The 14,877-nt window shown below is 42.8% G+C and overlaps 1 protein-coding gene across 3 annotated transcripts; it reads left to right on the forward strand.

Annotated features, from left to right (window-relative positions):
- Nucleotides 1-995: 995 nt before the first annotated feature.
- On the forward strand, nucleotides 996-14,267 carry ppp1r21 (protein phosphatase 1, regulatory subunit 21). Of its 3 annotated transcripts, none has more exons than XM_035171889.2 (22): nucleotides 996-1,679; nucleotides 3,193-3,261; nucleotides 3,568-3,714; nucleotides 3,940-4,041; nucleotides 4,163-4,327; nucleotides 4,423-4,481; nucleotides 5,046-5,140; nucleotides 5,387-5,439; nucleotides 5,591-5,740; nucleotides 5,863-5,964; nucleotides 6,046-6,134; nucleotides 6,218-6,354; nucleotides 6,493-6,585; nucleotides 7,346-7,473; nucleotides 8,069-8,218; nucleotides 8,427-8,519; nucleotides 9,390-9,644; nucleotides 10,940-10,975; nucleotides 11,079-11,195; nucleotides 11,797-11,895; nucleotides 11,992-12,120; nucleotides 12,713-14,267. In XM_035171889.2, the coding sequence occupies exons 1-22, from the start codon at nucleotides 1,620-1,622 to the stop codon at nucleotides 12,740-12,742; spliced, it is 2,358 nt and encodes a 785-aa protein (XP_035027780.1). In that variant the 5' UTR covers nucleotides 996-1,619; the 3' UTR covers nucleotides 12,743-14,267. The 3 variants fall into 3 exon arrangements, with proteins under 3 accessions (XP_035027780.1, XP_035027781.1, XP_035027782.1); XM_035171890.2 differs by having other exon boundaries at nucleotides 4,163-4,315; XM_035171891.2 differs by having other exon boundaries at nucleotides 3,964-4,041.
- Nucleotides 14,268-14,877: the final 610 nt, after the last annotated feature.

Here is a 14,877-nt window from a genome sequence, read left to right on the forward strand (position 1 = left end):
CACAGTTATGATTTCTTTAAAAGGAACGGCGATATCCTTTGGTCAGAATATAAAGAGATTATTATGGATTAGGTGAAATTAATCGTGTAGGATTTTAGCGGTGATGGCTGCATTAGCAACATGCCGTTTCACTTCCAGTCTAAATGGGTCATGTGCGTTTTAAAGGGAAATCACCGGGACTATCACTATTCACAGTGCCACAGCCCACTTAATATTTGTTGACCTTGTTTATGTTAATGCAGCCCTTACCACACTCAGAGTCAGCAGTAAATAATTTATCAGTTGGATGACATCATGTTTAATGGCATTAGGTCTGGAAAACATAAAAGCAGAAGGAACGATGTCACAATAACAGTAGTTTACCTATTTTGTGTCAAATTAAAATCATAATCAGACCTTCCTATAACCACAAATGTACAAAATAGCTACAATATATGACATTATTATTATTAGGCTGAAGCATATCAGCAGTGAAATGTACGAAGGTACAATTGTCTTGTTCTTTTCCCTTTAATTTGAATTCCTTACATTCATTTGTTATTGGTGTGATCCCAGGATTTATCTATGTGTCTGCAGTGGTGGCAGAAGTTTAAGATCTTATAGTTGTATTATAGTAGTACAATGCAATTACAATTCTTAAATTCAAACTGTTAATAATGTAAAAGTACGTACTCTAAGTTATTAGTAAAACTCATTATGCAAAATGGTGTCATCAATTTATAAAAAATTGTTATTTGAATATTGCTATTAATTAATGAACTAAGATTAATAGTCATTATTATGATCATTATTATAATTACATTCCACTACATTTATCAATTTATCATCAGCAATATCATATTATTTTATTAGTAGTAGTAGTAGTATTATATATGATACACAATACTAAATTATTATTAAAGTAGATAACAATAACAATATCTATCTATCGATCTATCCTTTTTGAGACCTTCAAACGCTAGAGGGCGCCCTGTTTAGACCTGCCCACCACTTCCTGTTTTGTGACCTCTGACCTCTGCTGGTGTCAGATCGGCTCCCTCTGTCAGGAGGAGGATTCTGCGGGTTGGAGAATGGAGTCACTCCTTCAGATGAATGGGCTATTAAAGCTCTTTCAGTAGCTTCAGCAGCAGCTACTCCTCCTCTCTTTGAGGATTAACGGAGGCGGGCGGTTTCACGGCTGCTGTCAGGAAACACGGGGCTAGCTTAGCTGGATTTGTTTTGCTACATAGCCAGTTAGCTCTTGGCTAGTCGGTTAGCTAGCCGCCTGTCACCGCTAACTTAAAAAAGGCACCGCTTTCATTGCTGTGCTCAGGAAACCGGCGTGAATCACATGACCAGCGAGGGCTTCTCTCCCCGGGTGACTCCGGGAACGAGTCACTGTCACAATGTGTCCGAGCGCAGTTTCACCGAGTAACGGAACAAGCCTCCGTAAAGTAGCTCGTCATACTGAGCTAGCTCATCTGACTTAGCTCCAGCTCACCACCGTCCACACCTCAGGCAGCGGAGCACAGTGAGGGGACTGTCGGGGTTTGGGTTTGGACGAGCTAACGGGACCAGCGTCAGCTAACCGAGGCTACCAAGGCTAACCAGCATCAGACGGGATACCGTGTCCAAGGACCATGGCGAACGTCACAGACCTGCAAACCAAATACAGCAAGCTGGCACAGGAGTACTCCAAGGTAGGACTCACAACTATCGCTGCTCCTGTCATGGTGACAAGGTAACGTTAGCTGTCAGCGATGAGCAGGAAGGAGGACACAGAGTGCCCATGTGTTGTTAGCATTAGCCACCCCTTTAACGAGTGAAGACAGTGACAGATAGATCAGTGCTGCGGACATTACCAATTCATAAATCAGACCTGATTGTGTTCAAGCAGTTTGAGTGTCGAGGTGTTGACTCACTTTCATGATCCTTATGGTCATTTGTGTCATGGAGGCTGTGAGCTAGTTTGTGGTGTTTACTCTGAGAGAGGTTCTAATGCTACATGTCACACTCCATTAAAGTAGATATTAGAAAGACAATGACACTAGACATGGTTCAGTAACACAAACTTCAGCCTTTAAGCCTTAAAGCAGATCACTTAGAACTTATTAAATGATGCCTGATTACTGTCTGTAAGGTGTAAATGGTAAGTCTGTATTTACCTTCATACAGTGGATTTATGTGCAGCACCTCCTTCATCACACACTGCCTGCACAGCTGTCAGGGCAATTTGGGTTTAGTATCTTGCCCAAGGACACTTTGGCATGCAGGATGGGGGAGACTGCTGTCTGGGATCGAACTAGTGACCTTCTGGTTAATGATGAACCACTCGCTCCCCTGAGCCACAGCCGCGTATTGAGGCACATGGGTCTACAGTGTACTGATAATGGCATTGTGAGATCAGATTAGATATGTTGTGGTTATAACTGCTGTCATTTCTTTATGAGTAAAAGTCAAACCCGCTGGGCCCACATTTAGATGCCGTCTCATTCACGCATAGCGTTTGGCGATATGGGCAAAAATCATATCAGGATAAAAATGTTCATATCAGTAGAAGTTATTATTTCTGTTAAGTTAAAAGACTGATTTTTGAATTCTTCATTATGGGCAGAAAATGACAAACAATTTTACGAATCTTAAGTAAATCAATTATTTGTTATACCTCCTCGCTGCGTTTACACAATATTTACGCATTATATGATTGCTGTTTGCTTCTGAAGAAAATTATGTTGCAATACTTTTGATATTGTTATTGCCCAGCTTGACTCACTCATAAACTGAACTGTTTTAATGTTGTAAACACCAGTCACTCTTGTCACATTTCAAGTTGACAGTGAAAACAGTAAAGCCTGTATTTTCTCCAGTGAGCTGTATGTGCCCTTTGTTTCTGTGTCAGCTGACGGCCAGGGAGTGTGTGCTGCTTCCTGTTCTGCTCTGATCTCCCTGTTTACCAACCACCTCTTTCCTGCACAGAAAGTGCTGACTGTGCAACTGTCGCACATGCTGCAACTGTGGTCAACAGCCACAGAGTAAAAAGCCTTGACTTTTACCTGCAGAATAGGATTAAAAAACAGACACACAAGCATATGACTACGATTTTTCGGTGTGAATACATATCACAAAGTGCATTTCCATCTCAACCCTGATCACTGATGATGTTTTATATTGTTTTTATGTCATATCTCAACAGTTTTCTTTGTCTTTTCACAGCTCCGTGCCCAGAATCAGGTGCTGAAGAAGGGAGTAGTAGATGAACAGGCCAACTCTGTCTCGCTAAAGGTAAATTTACATATTCAAATAACATGAGTATGAGCAGAGCCTGGATAATTGCTGTAAACTCCTACATAATCATATTTGCTGAACAAATTCAGAGGGCCACCTAATTTGACTGTACTTGTTGCTATGGTGCTATTAGTTATGTTATAATTACACATGGAAACTGTACCTCCTGTGCCTTTTTTCAATCAAAGCACAAACTCCAATTTCTGCAGCACTTACTTTAAATCGATAGTAAAAAGAAGACGTGCAGACATGTTATATGCAACATGTGTTTCTCACTAGACACATTTTTTTTTTGGTCACCAGGAGCAGCTGAAGCAGAGGGACCAGAGCCTGAGGAAACAGGAGCAGGAGATGGACAGTCTCAGCTTCAGGAACCAACAACTAGCCAAGAGGGTGGAGCTGCTGCAAGAGGAGCTAGCCACCAGTGAATCCAAGGGCAAAAAGGGGAAGGTGATCATGAGGGCAAATATAAGGATGTAGCTAGTGTGGTAGAGAGTGTACAGGATGTACTGTGTCCTTTTTGTAATGGACATTCAAATTAATTTGATACCACAATTAGCTTTAAGAGTGATATTTGAAATTTACAAGCTCTGTAATGATTACGATCAAACGCTAATGTTTGTGGAGCTAAATTACCATAGTCAACAGTCCCTAATGTAGCTGTAATTTCTGCAGAGTAAAGGAGACTCTCCCTCACAGCATGGTCTGCAGACACAGAGTGTATTTGATGAGGACCTGCAGAAGAAGATAGAAGAAAATGAGCGACTTCATATCCAAGTAAGACACCATGCTGTGTTAATAATTGTCTATCATTGTTCTGCACACACAGTGTTTAAAGTGAATGCACCGGGGAAAGCAGTGCATGTGATGGCTCTGTGTTCTGCTGTTCACTCATTAGTTTTATGAAGCAGATGAGCAGCATAGGAGGCAGGAGGCTGAGCTGAGGACACGACTACAGGAGCTGGAGAAAGACTCTGATCAGCACCAGGCTGTTGTGGACGGACTCACCACTAAGTACATGGAAAATATCGAGCGGCTGCAGAGCGACAAGGTGCGTTTAGAGGTGAGGATCAGCAGGACGAGGATGAAGTACGTGATATCCAGTTCAGTTTCTATGACATTCATTAAAATGTGTGTATTTTCCTTTTTTTTTGATAGGTGAAAGCACAGACTCTGGAGAGGGAAGCAAAAGAGTGCAGAATGCGAACAGAAGAGTGGTATATCTACTTTTTATTCACAATTTGAGAGTAATGTAATTAATCAATGTGGTGGAAGAATTTGCGAATAGCCATTTTCAGATACAAACTCCAGAGAATACCTGCACTATTGGGCCTGGACTTTTTCTCCAGAGTTTGCCATTCACATAAGTGGAACACGGCAGGAAATTCTCCGGTCAGACACGTTCACAACAACACAGAAATCTCCAGAGCGTTCAGGCAAAGGTTTTCACGGCATGTAGAAGACGAAACATAACGTATAAGCTCCACTGCAGAGATCACATTTACACAAGTGTCAGCCCTTATCACCAAAAGCTCTCACATATGTGATTTTTTTGTGCGGAAACTAAACACAATAAACACCTTTTGTATCGATGTTGATACAATCTTGGCATTGATAAGATACTAGCATCCTTAATTTTTGAGAATTTGATTATTTACTTTCACACACATTAGCTATACATATATGACATGAGCCTTCAACGTAAATTTTTGAGAAATGTAGTTTCGACCCTCAGACTGAGTCATCTATTTAGTTCTATTATTTTCGGTCTGTTTCTCCAGTCAGCAGCAGTTGAGGCGGTGCCAGTCGGAGCTGAACAAACAGGTGAAACAGAGCAGCAGTGTTATCCAGGAGAAAGTGCCCTTCAATGACACCAGTGAGTATCACTCGGACAAAAACAACCTGCTACGGAGCAGGCATCTATTTGCGAACACTGATGTCTGTGTCACTGATACTTAACAACGTTCTGCCCAGGAGTAAACTGTGTAATGCTACACCACACAATATTGCACAGGAGGAGGAGGAGGAGGCTAAACCATTTATATTTGTCAAGTCAATAAAGTTCAGTGCAGGGGCCGAGGATCTGCTCTGGTTTTAAATGCTTTTCGCTCTCATCCTGCAGAATTTAGTGACTTCAACAGCCTCAATGTTCCACCACACAATCGACGGCACCAGGTGAGTGAGAGAACAAACCAAAGATTATTCATATAGAGCCTGTAATTGTAAATTTATACAGCATTAATTTTAGCCATGTTCATAAAGACATAAACACAATTCATAAAGCTTTATGACTTAACATATTTTGTGTGTTCTTCGGTGGATACAGCTTAAGTCCCGGGATGTGGCAGGTCAGGCTTTGAGCTTCATTCAGGACCTGGTCGCTGCTCTGTTGAACTTCCACTCGTACACCGAGCAGAGAGTTCACATCTATCCCCTGGACTCCTCCATTGAGCCCATCTCCCCGCTGAACCAGAAGGTGAGGCTACCACACCACATGAGACATAACGACAAAGTCTGTCTGGAATAAAGTTACGACTGGTTCGGCATGTGGAGTAGAATTCAATGACACTTGGAAGCTTTATTTTTCTCTTTACCCAGTTTTCTCAGTACCTTCATGAGAATGCAGCCTATGTGCGCCCCCTGGAGGACAGCTTCCTGCAGTTACACCAAAGCATCACAGAGGACACCGTCACAGTATTGGTGAGTGGTTTTTAGACGGGAACATTTTGTTGCTTGTTTATATTTAAACACTAATTGTGGGGGTTTTTTTGTGACTTGAAGGAGACTGTGGTGAAGCTGAAGACCTTTGCTGATAACTTCTCCTCGTACACCCACTTCCTGCAAAAGATTCTTCCCTACCAGCTGAAAAGGTCAGCCCTACATGTGTGTGTTAGTGATAAAGAAATGCAGTGGTGGAGGCCGCTCTGACGACTGTCTACTCTTTTCCTTTCAGCCTCGAAGAAGAGAGTGCGGCGACTCTTAGTACTGCTGCTCTCACTGCGAAAAACCAGGAGCTGCAGAGCGACATGAAGAGAATTACATCTGTGTTTGATAAACTGAAGAACTACATTAACCTTTTGGCCTTACCCAGTATGTTATTATCTCTGCTGCTTTTGCCTTAATGCGCCATAACTGGAATATTTATCTTCAAATTCAAGTCAAAAATTTAAATGCAGAATTTGCTTATTTTTAAAGATGGAATGGCTTACTTTCTGCACTGTGTCTCAGGTGTTCAGCAGGACGCCATGCCACAGAGCAGCACCTCAGCTGTCTTCACCCAGCTGGCCGCCTGCCTACACAGTCTCCACGATGCCATTAAAGGTGAGCTGCGTTGTGAGCCACTTTTGACCCACAGTCATTCACGGCCACCACCAACATACACACATCTTCTGTTTTCACAACAATACACCACCTGCCCAGTGGTTGTGGACTAAATATCCAGAGTCACATTTTGGAACAGCCAACAATTTAATGTGTTTAATTAATTAGTAACATTGTCTGTTATTGATTGTGGCCAAATTTATCTACTGATTCCAAAAATTGCAGTGTCAAATCTGGTGCATTTTGGACACGAAACGTTCAATATTAATACACTGTGAATAAACAGGCGACTAGTGCTCTGCAGCTGCAGTGGCTGGGACTCATCAATACAAATGATGTTGTTGATCACGACAACAGCGCATTCACAGCAACAGCAATAACAACTGATTCTCGAATTTGGAGTTGTGCGTACTGAGTTGAGCTTCACTGAACTTTGAATTAACAGGTGAACAACTCTTTGTGCAGCAGCGTGGCTTCAGGGTTCTGTGGATTGAGTCTAGCTGCAGGTCTTTACTTGCTGCAGCTCAGTTATACTTGAAGGTCACTTTTACAGATTCAGAAAGAAAACTGCAACCATAATCCTCACAGGTCAAGCAAACAGCCCATTCTAAACCAGCATGTAAGGCCACTTCTTAAGGCCACTGCGCTAGCTTACACAAAACCTTCTATTTTACACAATGAAAATATATCAAATGGTGAAGCTCATTCAAGGAAAATATGCTCTGTTAATGCCTCTCCTGTTTCCTTCTTGTGTTTCCAGAGATGTCAAAGCACTACAACCAGAAGGCCGGCTTAGAGCAGGAGCTCCCCACCATCACCCAGAAGCTCTGCACCACCTCAGAGTGTCTGCTGGGATCTCTGGGCTCGCTGACCAGCAGCACTGGCAAGGTACAGCCAACAGAGGGCAGGCAGCCGCCAGGTTTATGTTTCCTTTACTGCGCGTTCAGTCAATGTGTGTGTCCTTTGATAGCTGTAATTCATAAAGGCTTAATTGCAAATCCCAGTGAATTTTCACTGCAACTGGATTATGTTGGTGAATTGCCACCGATGTGATAACGCAGAATGGCAGGACTCAGGTGGGCAGCAGTGAGATGTTCAAAGATACCGTCCAAATCACAGTTTGTACAGCTGCTCCCCAGTCAGAGTAAAGGGATTAAATGATTTCTCTTTGCGAATCAAGTTAACTGTTGGCTGCTGTGTGTGTGCTGATGGGGAGGCACAGTTCGGTGGGTTGCAGTGCTGAATAACACGCTGGCACGGGATGTGTGGAGTGAGCTGCATTTTGTGAGTGATCCTCTCTGCAGGAAAAAGCTTAATAGCTCAGATGTTTATGACCACGGACACTTGGTGGTGGAATCACTTCTCTGCTGTAAACACACCGGTTAACACTGGGCATCTGCACTGAGAAACACAAGAATTAATTAGCGTTTAGTTCTCTTTTGTTTGAATAAAAAAAGATGATATTATCACTGTCTTGTTGCAGATCGCCACCTTCTTCAGCAACAACTTGGACTTCTTCACATCCTCAGGATACAGTCCGAGAACCAGCACACTATCCCTCAACCCCTTGCAAGCAGAGAGTATGTTGGCCAACAAAAAGAAAGCAGCCGCTTATATTCAAGCGATCAAAAAGGTTTGTATGCGTTTAAATACCCAGGTCTCGGCTGGTGACAGTAAAAGCCCACGGAGTTCTGACTATTTTGCCTTTTAAATTGCCTCTTAAAACATTATTTTATGAAAATGTCCATCTGGTTTTATTTCACAGCTATATTATGTTGGTGAATAAATAATACATGTAAATAAATGACTGTTCTCCTACAATTTATTGTTTCTTTATTCAGCCCAGGCCACAGACCGTTGCATACAAAGAAGCCCTGACAAACCGTCGTATACTCACCAGTTCCACTGAGAGCAGAGAGGGTCTCACTCAACAGGTATGACACTCGACCCTCAAACTTCTCCGATAAACTATTTCTGTTTGGAATTTATACATTTTAAGATTTTGAAGTTTTAAAGGGGGTTACATCCGTCCAAGAGCTACAACCAGGCAGTAAGTGTTTTGTGGGCAATATAACCTCGAATGAGTCAGCGTGCTAGTGGTTTAATAACGCGGAGATAAAATCAAAATGGTTCCACATGCAGTTATGTTTATTGTCGCTTTGTTTACAATGAGGCACATGAAGATTAAAGAACAAATGAAATGTAGAATAACTGGAAATGGCAGAACAACAGCATCAACAGTTGTCGAGAAAACATTAAGGTATGGAACTGTCGGTCATAAAAGCACAGAAATGAACAAAAATCTGGGTCTTGAATTGACTAAACGCAGTCATGTGATTTTTCAGATGCGGTGCAGAAAGTCGTTCATTAAAGAGCGGTTGTGAAGATTTGAGAAACTTGGACCTGAGGTTGTTCATATTCTGTCCTCAGAGAGTTTAGTGTCCTTTTTCCGTTTTCCTTTGGTCGATATTGCCCTTATTAAATTTCAGTACCAAGGTTATTATCACAACCACAAAGTCCTGAAATGAATCTATAAAGTTAGAGCTTGTTGGGCTTCTGCTCTTTAAGCCTTCTGATCTGGGAACAATCAAGAGCTCGGGATCCGAATCACTTCCATCTTTTACATTGGCACATAAATGTAGTTTTTCAAAGTTTTTAGATCAGATTAAGTTGTAAAACGTGTATGTGGTTTGTTATATAGTTTTCCTCACTCCCTCCTAAACACCGTTGCCCTTTCACTCCTCCCATCCTCTGACCACAAGCTCACTGTCCACTCCTTTCCTCTCCCCGCCGGCCTCCTGCAGGTGATGCAGAGCCAGGAGAAGATCGCTCGGCTGGAGCAGGAGAAGGAGCACTGGCTCCTGGAGGCCCAGCTGGGGAAGGTGCGGTTGGAAAAAGAGAACCAGCGCATTGCGGACCTGGAAGTGCAGCTCGCGGCGGCTCTAGGGGGAAGTCCAAACTCTCTGACAGCTGCAGTCAGCACGCTGGCGCAGAGCCACGAGGAAGCGGAGATGGAGCAGAAAGCGTCAGGGAAAGAGGCTACGCTGTGCACCAGCCTGGTACAGTCACTCCGCTTTGCCTGTTGTTCACTTTTTCACTTGCATAGGAACATTTTCAGCCTGTGTCACTGGCGTCTGATTTGCTTCAACAAAGGCAGTATTATCATTCTTTTTTTGTGGCTCCCCCGCTTAACAAGTTTTTGCTTCAGAACAGAACAATACTGTTGTTTATTCAAGTTGATGCCGAGTTCACAACCCAGAGCTGTTTCTCTCACTCCTCTTTTTACTACTTGTGGATTATTTTAGTTTGGGATTAGGGCTTTCAACAATGCTCAAAGACACTTTACAGGATTAGAAACAACAGAACGCATATAAAAACTATGATTATATAACATACGTCACAACAACATTTAAATATAAGATACAAGTCATAATCAAACGTTAAAAGCAGTTCTGAAAAGGTGGGTTTTATGGAAGTGTTTTACAGGTGGGAAAGATTCTGTTGCCCCAGGTCCGATGTTTGGTCCTGAGTTGAGGTGAGAGGAGGTTGCCCTCAGAGGAGCGAAGGCTGCAGGAGGGAAGGTGGTGGTGCAGCATGTCAAGCCGTTTTCGGACATGAACTCCGGAGAATGTCCGCACAATTGGGTCTGGACTTTCTCCGGATTTTGCCTTTCACATATAAACAATCCAGCAAGAGATTCTCCAGTCCAACGCGTTTCTAACAACACAGAAATCTCAGGTCTGGGGTGGTGCAGCAGGCAGAGCCAGCACGTAACGTAATAATTCCCCTGCAGATATCACATGTTTTCGTTGACATCAACGCTGACGTCTCTTGACACCTTCTTCAGTTCCTTCAACATGTATGACACTGCTTTTTTCATCCTGAGATATTTCTATTGTTTTCAGGGTTTTGAATCTGTCGCGTGTTAGGAACATTATCCACACTCGCTCGCGGTTGAAAGGTCGGGAGGATCTCCTGCTGTGTTCTCACATGAGCTCATTCGGACATTCTCCAGATGCTTTTCCCAGGGGGACTGGCAGGAGAAAACCTGAAGAATGTCGGGAGCATCTCACTCGGAGATTTGCGTTCTCACATACAGCCCCTTCCGAGAATGTCAGGAGATTATCCGGAGTTCAGTGTATGTGTGAAAGCAGCGACAGTGAGCTAGAAGGGGGGGTTGGTATTTGTGAGTGAGCAGGAGGACTTTGAATTGGATCCACTGTGGGAAAGGGCGCAAGTTACGTTTCTGAAGGATGGGTGTGGGTGGTTTGCCCCAGCGGTTTTAGAGACCTGTCTGTGGACATCTGATCTATGATTTCCTCTCTGACACTCTGATTTATGATGTCGTTTCCAGGTCGGCATGTTGTGCACCACGTCCACAGTTGAACATGTGAGTTGTCATACACTTACCCAATAAACAGACTTCCCAAAATATACGAGTTTGGGTTTCGAGAAGCATCTAATCTCGGTGGATGTTGTGTCTGTGTTTGCAGGCGGGAGACGAGGAGTCCAGGGAGCAGCTGATAAAGACTCACTACATGGTCAGAGTGGGAGAGCTCACCACCCAGCTGCAGATTTCCGACAGTAAAGCTGTGCACTTCCACTCTGAGGTGAAGCTCTTACTACAGTGCTTTTATTAACTGCATCCTAAAGCAAAGACCTCTTGATCGCACACAGCCTTTCTAACCTCACATGTAATCCGGAAAGTGGTATGGAAACTTATAACCTCCTCTAAACTTTTAGTACAGAACAGTCACTTCCCTCATGTGTTCCTTTCTATAAATACAACTATTACGACTATTTTATGTCTGCCTCTGTAATGGAGAAACAGAAACGGAAGTTAACCTTGTTCTTCTTTTATTCTCATATAACTATTAACTTTTTTTTTTTTTACTGACAAATTGAGGCCTAATATTTTTAGTATTGCGTGGAAGCTTGATCTGAATTTAGATACTTGTCTAAGTGACTTCCTGTGGCATTGTGACTAACTGGCATGTCCGTCATCCTCATTTTGTATCGTAGCAACAGGAAAGCGCCTGATCTTGAGTCTGTGTCTCAGGTATTAAACTGTCACTTTTTCCCAGTGTGCATTCTTGACACTGTCCTAAAATGGATGTATTTCCCACTGAAATATATGTTGCAGCTTTTCTCTAAACTGCGAGAAACACATCAGGGGAAAGCAGACGTTTACTTTGCTTTTGTTCTTCCTAGTGTCGCGCTTTGGCCAAGAGATTAGCCATAGCAGAAAAATCGCGTGAGACACTGAGCGAGGAGGTCAAGGTGGCAAATCAGAACATCACACGCTTGCAGGTAAAATTGAGTCACTTTGCCAAAGAGCTTCCAGTCCAAGAATAGACATCAGCCTCCCTCCTCACTCGTATTGTAACTGTGTCTTCTGTCATCCAGGATGAGCTGACTACGACTAAGAGGAGCTACGAGGACCAGCTCAGCATGATGAGCGACCACCTGTGCAGCATGAACGAGACTTTGAGCAAGCAGAGGGAGGAAATCGACACGCTCAAACTGGGCAGCAAGGTACGCACAGACAGATTCCTGTTATCTCTGCTTTTATTCCCCTTTTGAATTCAAGTTCCCTCTCTCAGGTTTGTGTTGAGCGGCCACATACTATCACTCTGTGTAAATTGATCTTAACGATCCATCACTAAAGAGCAGTGATAAAACAAAACTTCTTCAAAGAGTGTGAAGGATAGTTTCAGCAAAGTGTGACGTTGTAAAGTTCCTGTCAGTTGAGAGGTGAACCGGGGAGGTCAGCTGTGGTGTGTGGTGGTTGCTCGTAGGTCTAATGGGATAAGCACCTGCAGGAGCCATCTGAAAAAGTCATTAAGTTCAAGCTGCCGAAACGGAGAGGCCTTTTAAAGCGAGCATGTTCCTGCATGTTACACACACACAGCTGCATGTTGGGAAGTTACAGGACCGAACACGTTTGGTGACGATTTTCTCTTGAAGTCCAGAAACCAGCCTCAGCATGTCTTTCGATTTTGGGAAAAAATGCGAATCAAACCTGAGCCATGTCAGCTTACTGCACTTGAATGCAGCACAGTGCTTTTAATCCTAACCCTGGATGTGTGAACTGAGTCATATGTTTTTTGTTTTTTCTTTCCTTTAGGGAAATGCCAAAAAGAACAAAGGTCGCTAGAGCTGCCCTCGGAACTCTGGCTCCATTTGGTTTCACAAAGGTCACCTTGAGTGATGAGCTGGACTGTGGAGCCTCCCAGCAGCGTCCTGGTACCAACACAACCACTGTCTCCAAACCACAGGACGGCCACATGAGCCTCAGATTCCTCTGCTGTCGGACAGTGGCAGTACAAGTGAGCTGCATGGAGGCTGCAACACGTTTGACCGAAGAAGCTTCTGTTTTCCCCCCTTTTCCTTGACACAGCACCAGTTATAACAAACACATGATTCGCTGAAAAATATCTGACGTTTTCTGAAACTGCACCGGAAGCTGCTACTTGACCTTTGGGACCATGCAGAGTGGGAGAGAAACCGCTTTTCCTCAACAAGGACAGAGGAAGATAAACAGCTGACAGCAGTAGAATTTGCTCACTGATGTCAAGACTTGAAGACCAAACCCTGTCGATCAGTGTGTGTACATTTCCCGCTTAGTGTACATGTGAGAGAAAATGAAACTGCTCATCTGCGAGAGCAGTTGAACAGAGCAAATGTTGGTGTTGCTGTATGTGTGTTGTCTCATTTTGTGACTGTGGCACCAGGCTTTACAACATGTTCGTACTGTTTCACGCTTACATTTTTTTAGATCAAATTTCACACTATTGATTAAAACTATTTGTTCCAATGTCTACAGAAAGCAAAATACCCCTTATAACACACACACACATACATCATGAACTTCAATGAAGAAGGGCTTTAAAACCTGAATGAACAAATGACAAAGACACACTTGAATTAGTTCTACATTTTGGAAACGTTTCAATCCTCTCGAGGAGGTGAGCAGAAAAAAAAAGAAGTCTGCCCTGAAGCTCTGATTAATGGTGTCTACCGAGACAAAAAGGGTGAGATGGGCAGGTCGGAGCTCGTAAAATGGTGTCAGTCTGTCTCTGTCTCTGTGAAGTCACTCTGTAACAAGTCGTTTTTATCACCAAAGTAAGTGTGGATGTGCACCGGTGGGGCGACGGTCTCTACATTCATGTTGTAATGTGTATGGATAAAAAGGGTTAGTATGAATATACCAATTTCAAATCACGATATAATTGTACTGTATAATTTTTTGCAAAATATATATAAAAGGCTTTTATTCAGAGGTTACAAATCTTTATTTTACACAAAATTGGGAAAACTAAATCTGCATTCATTTAACTCAACAAGCCTGATTCCTGGGTGTGTCGTACAGGAGTCAACACAGTGCAAGTGCTGCTTGGACAACCCGATTCATGAGTCATGGCAAAGTGCAGTGAACACTTACAGTAAAAGAGAACATCTCCGGCTTGTAGTGACATGAGACAGCTGAAAGAAAAAAGAAAAAGCCCAGCAGTGATGATGACTATTCAAACCTTCTCCACCTGCCAGCAAACCTCTTAATCACAGAGATTTACCAACACAGCCCTGAACTGCTAAAAGAATACTCGATTCTCAAAGTGTAACCCATTGAAAAGCACATTTAAATATGTGTCACATAATAAAGAGCTTGCTCGACACTAAAATGCGTCTTGTTTTCAGATTTATCTGCTCAGCAATGAAGCTGACCTAACTTTTGGGGAGTTGGGGGAGACTGGGATTTTAAATTCCCTATAATTTTAAAAAACACCCTGTAACACACCCTCACCACTGGGAATTGAGGCAGCACCATTAAACAGGACATATGAGAAGTGGAGGATTACTGTTTGATGCCGTCACTTTGTTTTGGAAAGGAGAACGTGTCATTTTAGTAGAATTTATGATGCTTTCATGTACTGTTGGTTTTCAGCTGGAGAGGCCGAAGCAGTAAAAAGTAGTAATAACCACCACTTGTTTGTACACTGAAGAGATACAGGCAGACAAACTGAAAAAACAACATAGTAAAACTATTTGTTTTCTTTATTTTGAATCCAAGAAGCACATGTGTCTGCAGAATTGTTATTATTACACATACATGAGACATGAAGGGTGGTGGAACAGTGACCCACCCGAATGTCCTGCTTGAAAAAATGTGTAGTTACTTCTCTAATGCAGGACAGACTTTGAAGTAGTTTTGTGTATCTTATGTTAATGTGATGAAAAGACGAGTTGTTACTTATATTCTTCATGATATACGGCCTACTTCACTTTTTTATT

The sequence above is a fragment of the Hippoglossus stenolepis genome, chromosome 12 (assembly GCF_022539355.2).
Source record: "Hippoglossus stenolepis isolate QCI-W04-F060 chromosome 12, HSTE1.2, whole genome shotgun sequence".
NCBI classification, from domain to species: Eukaryota; Metazoa; Chordata; class Actinopteri; order Pleuronectiformes; family Pleuronectidae; genus Hippoglossus; species Hippoglossus stenolepis.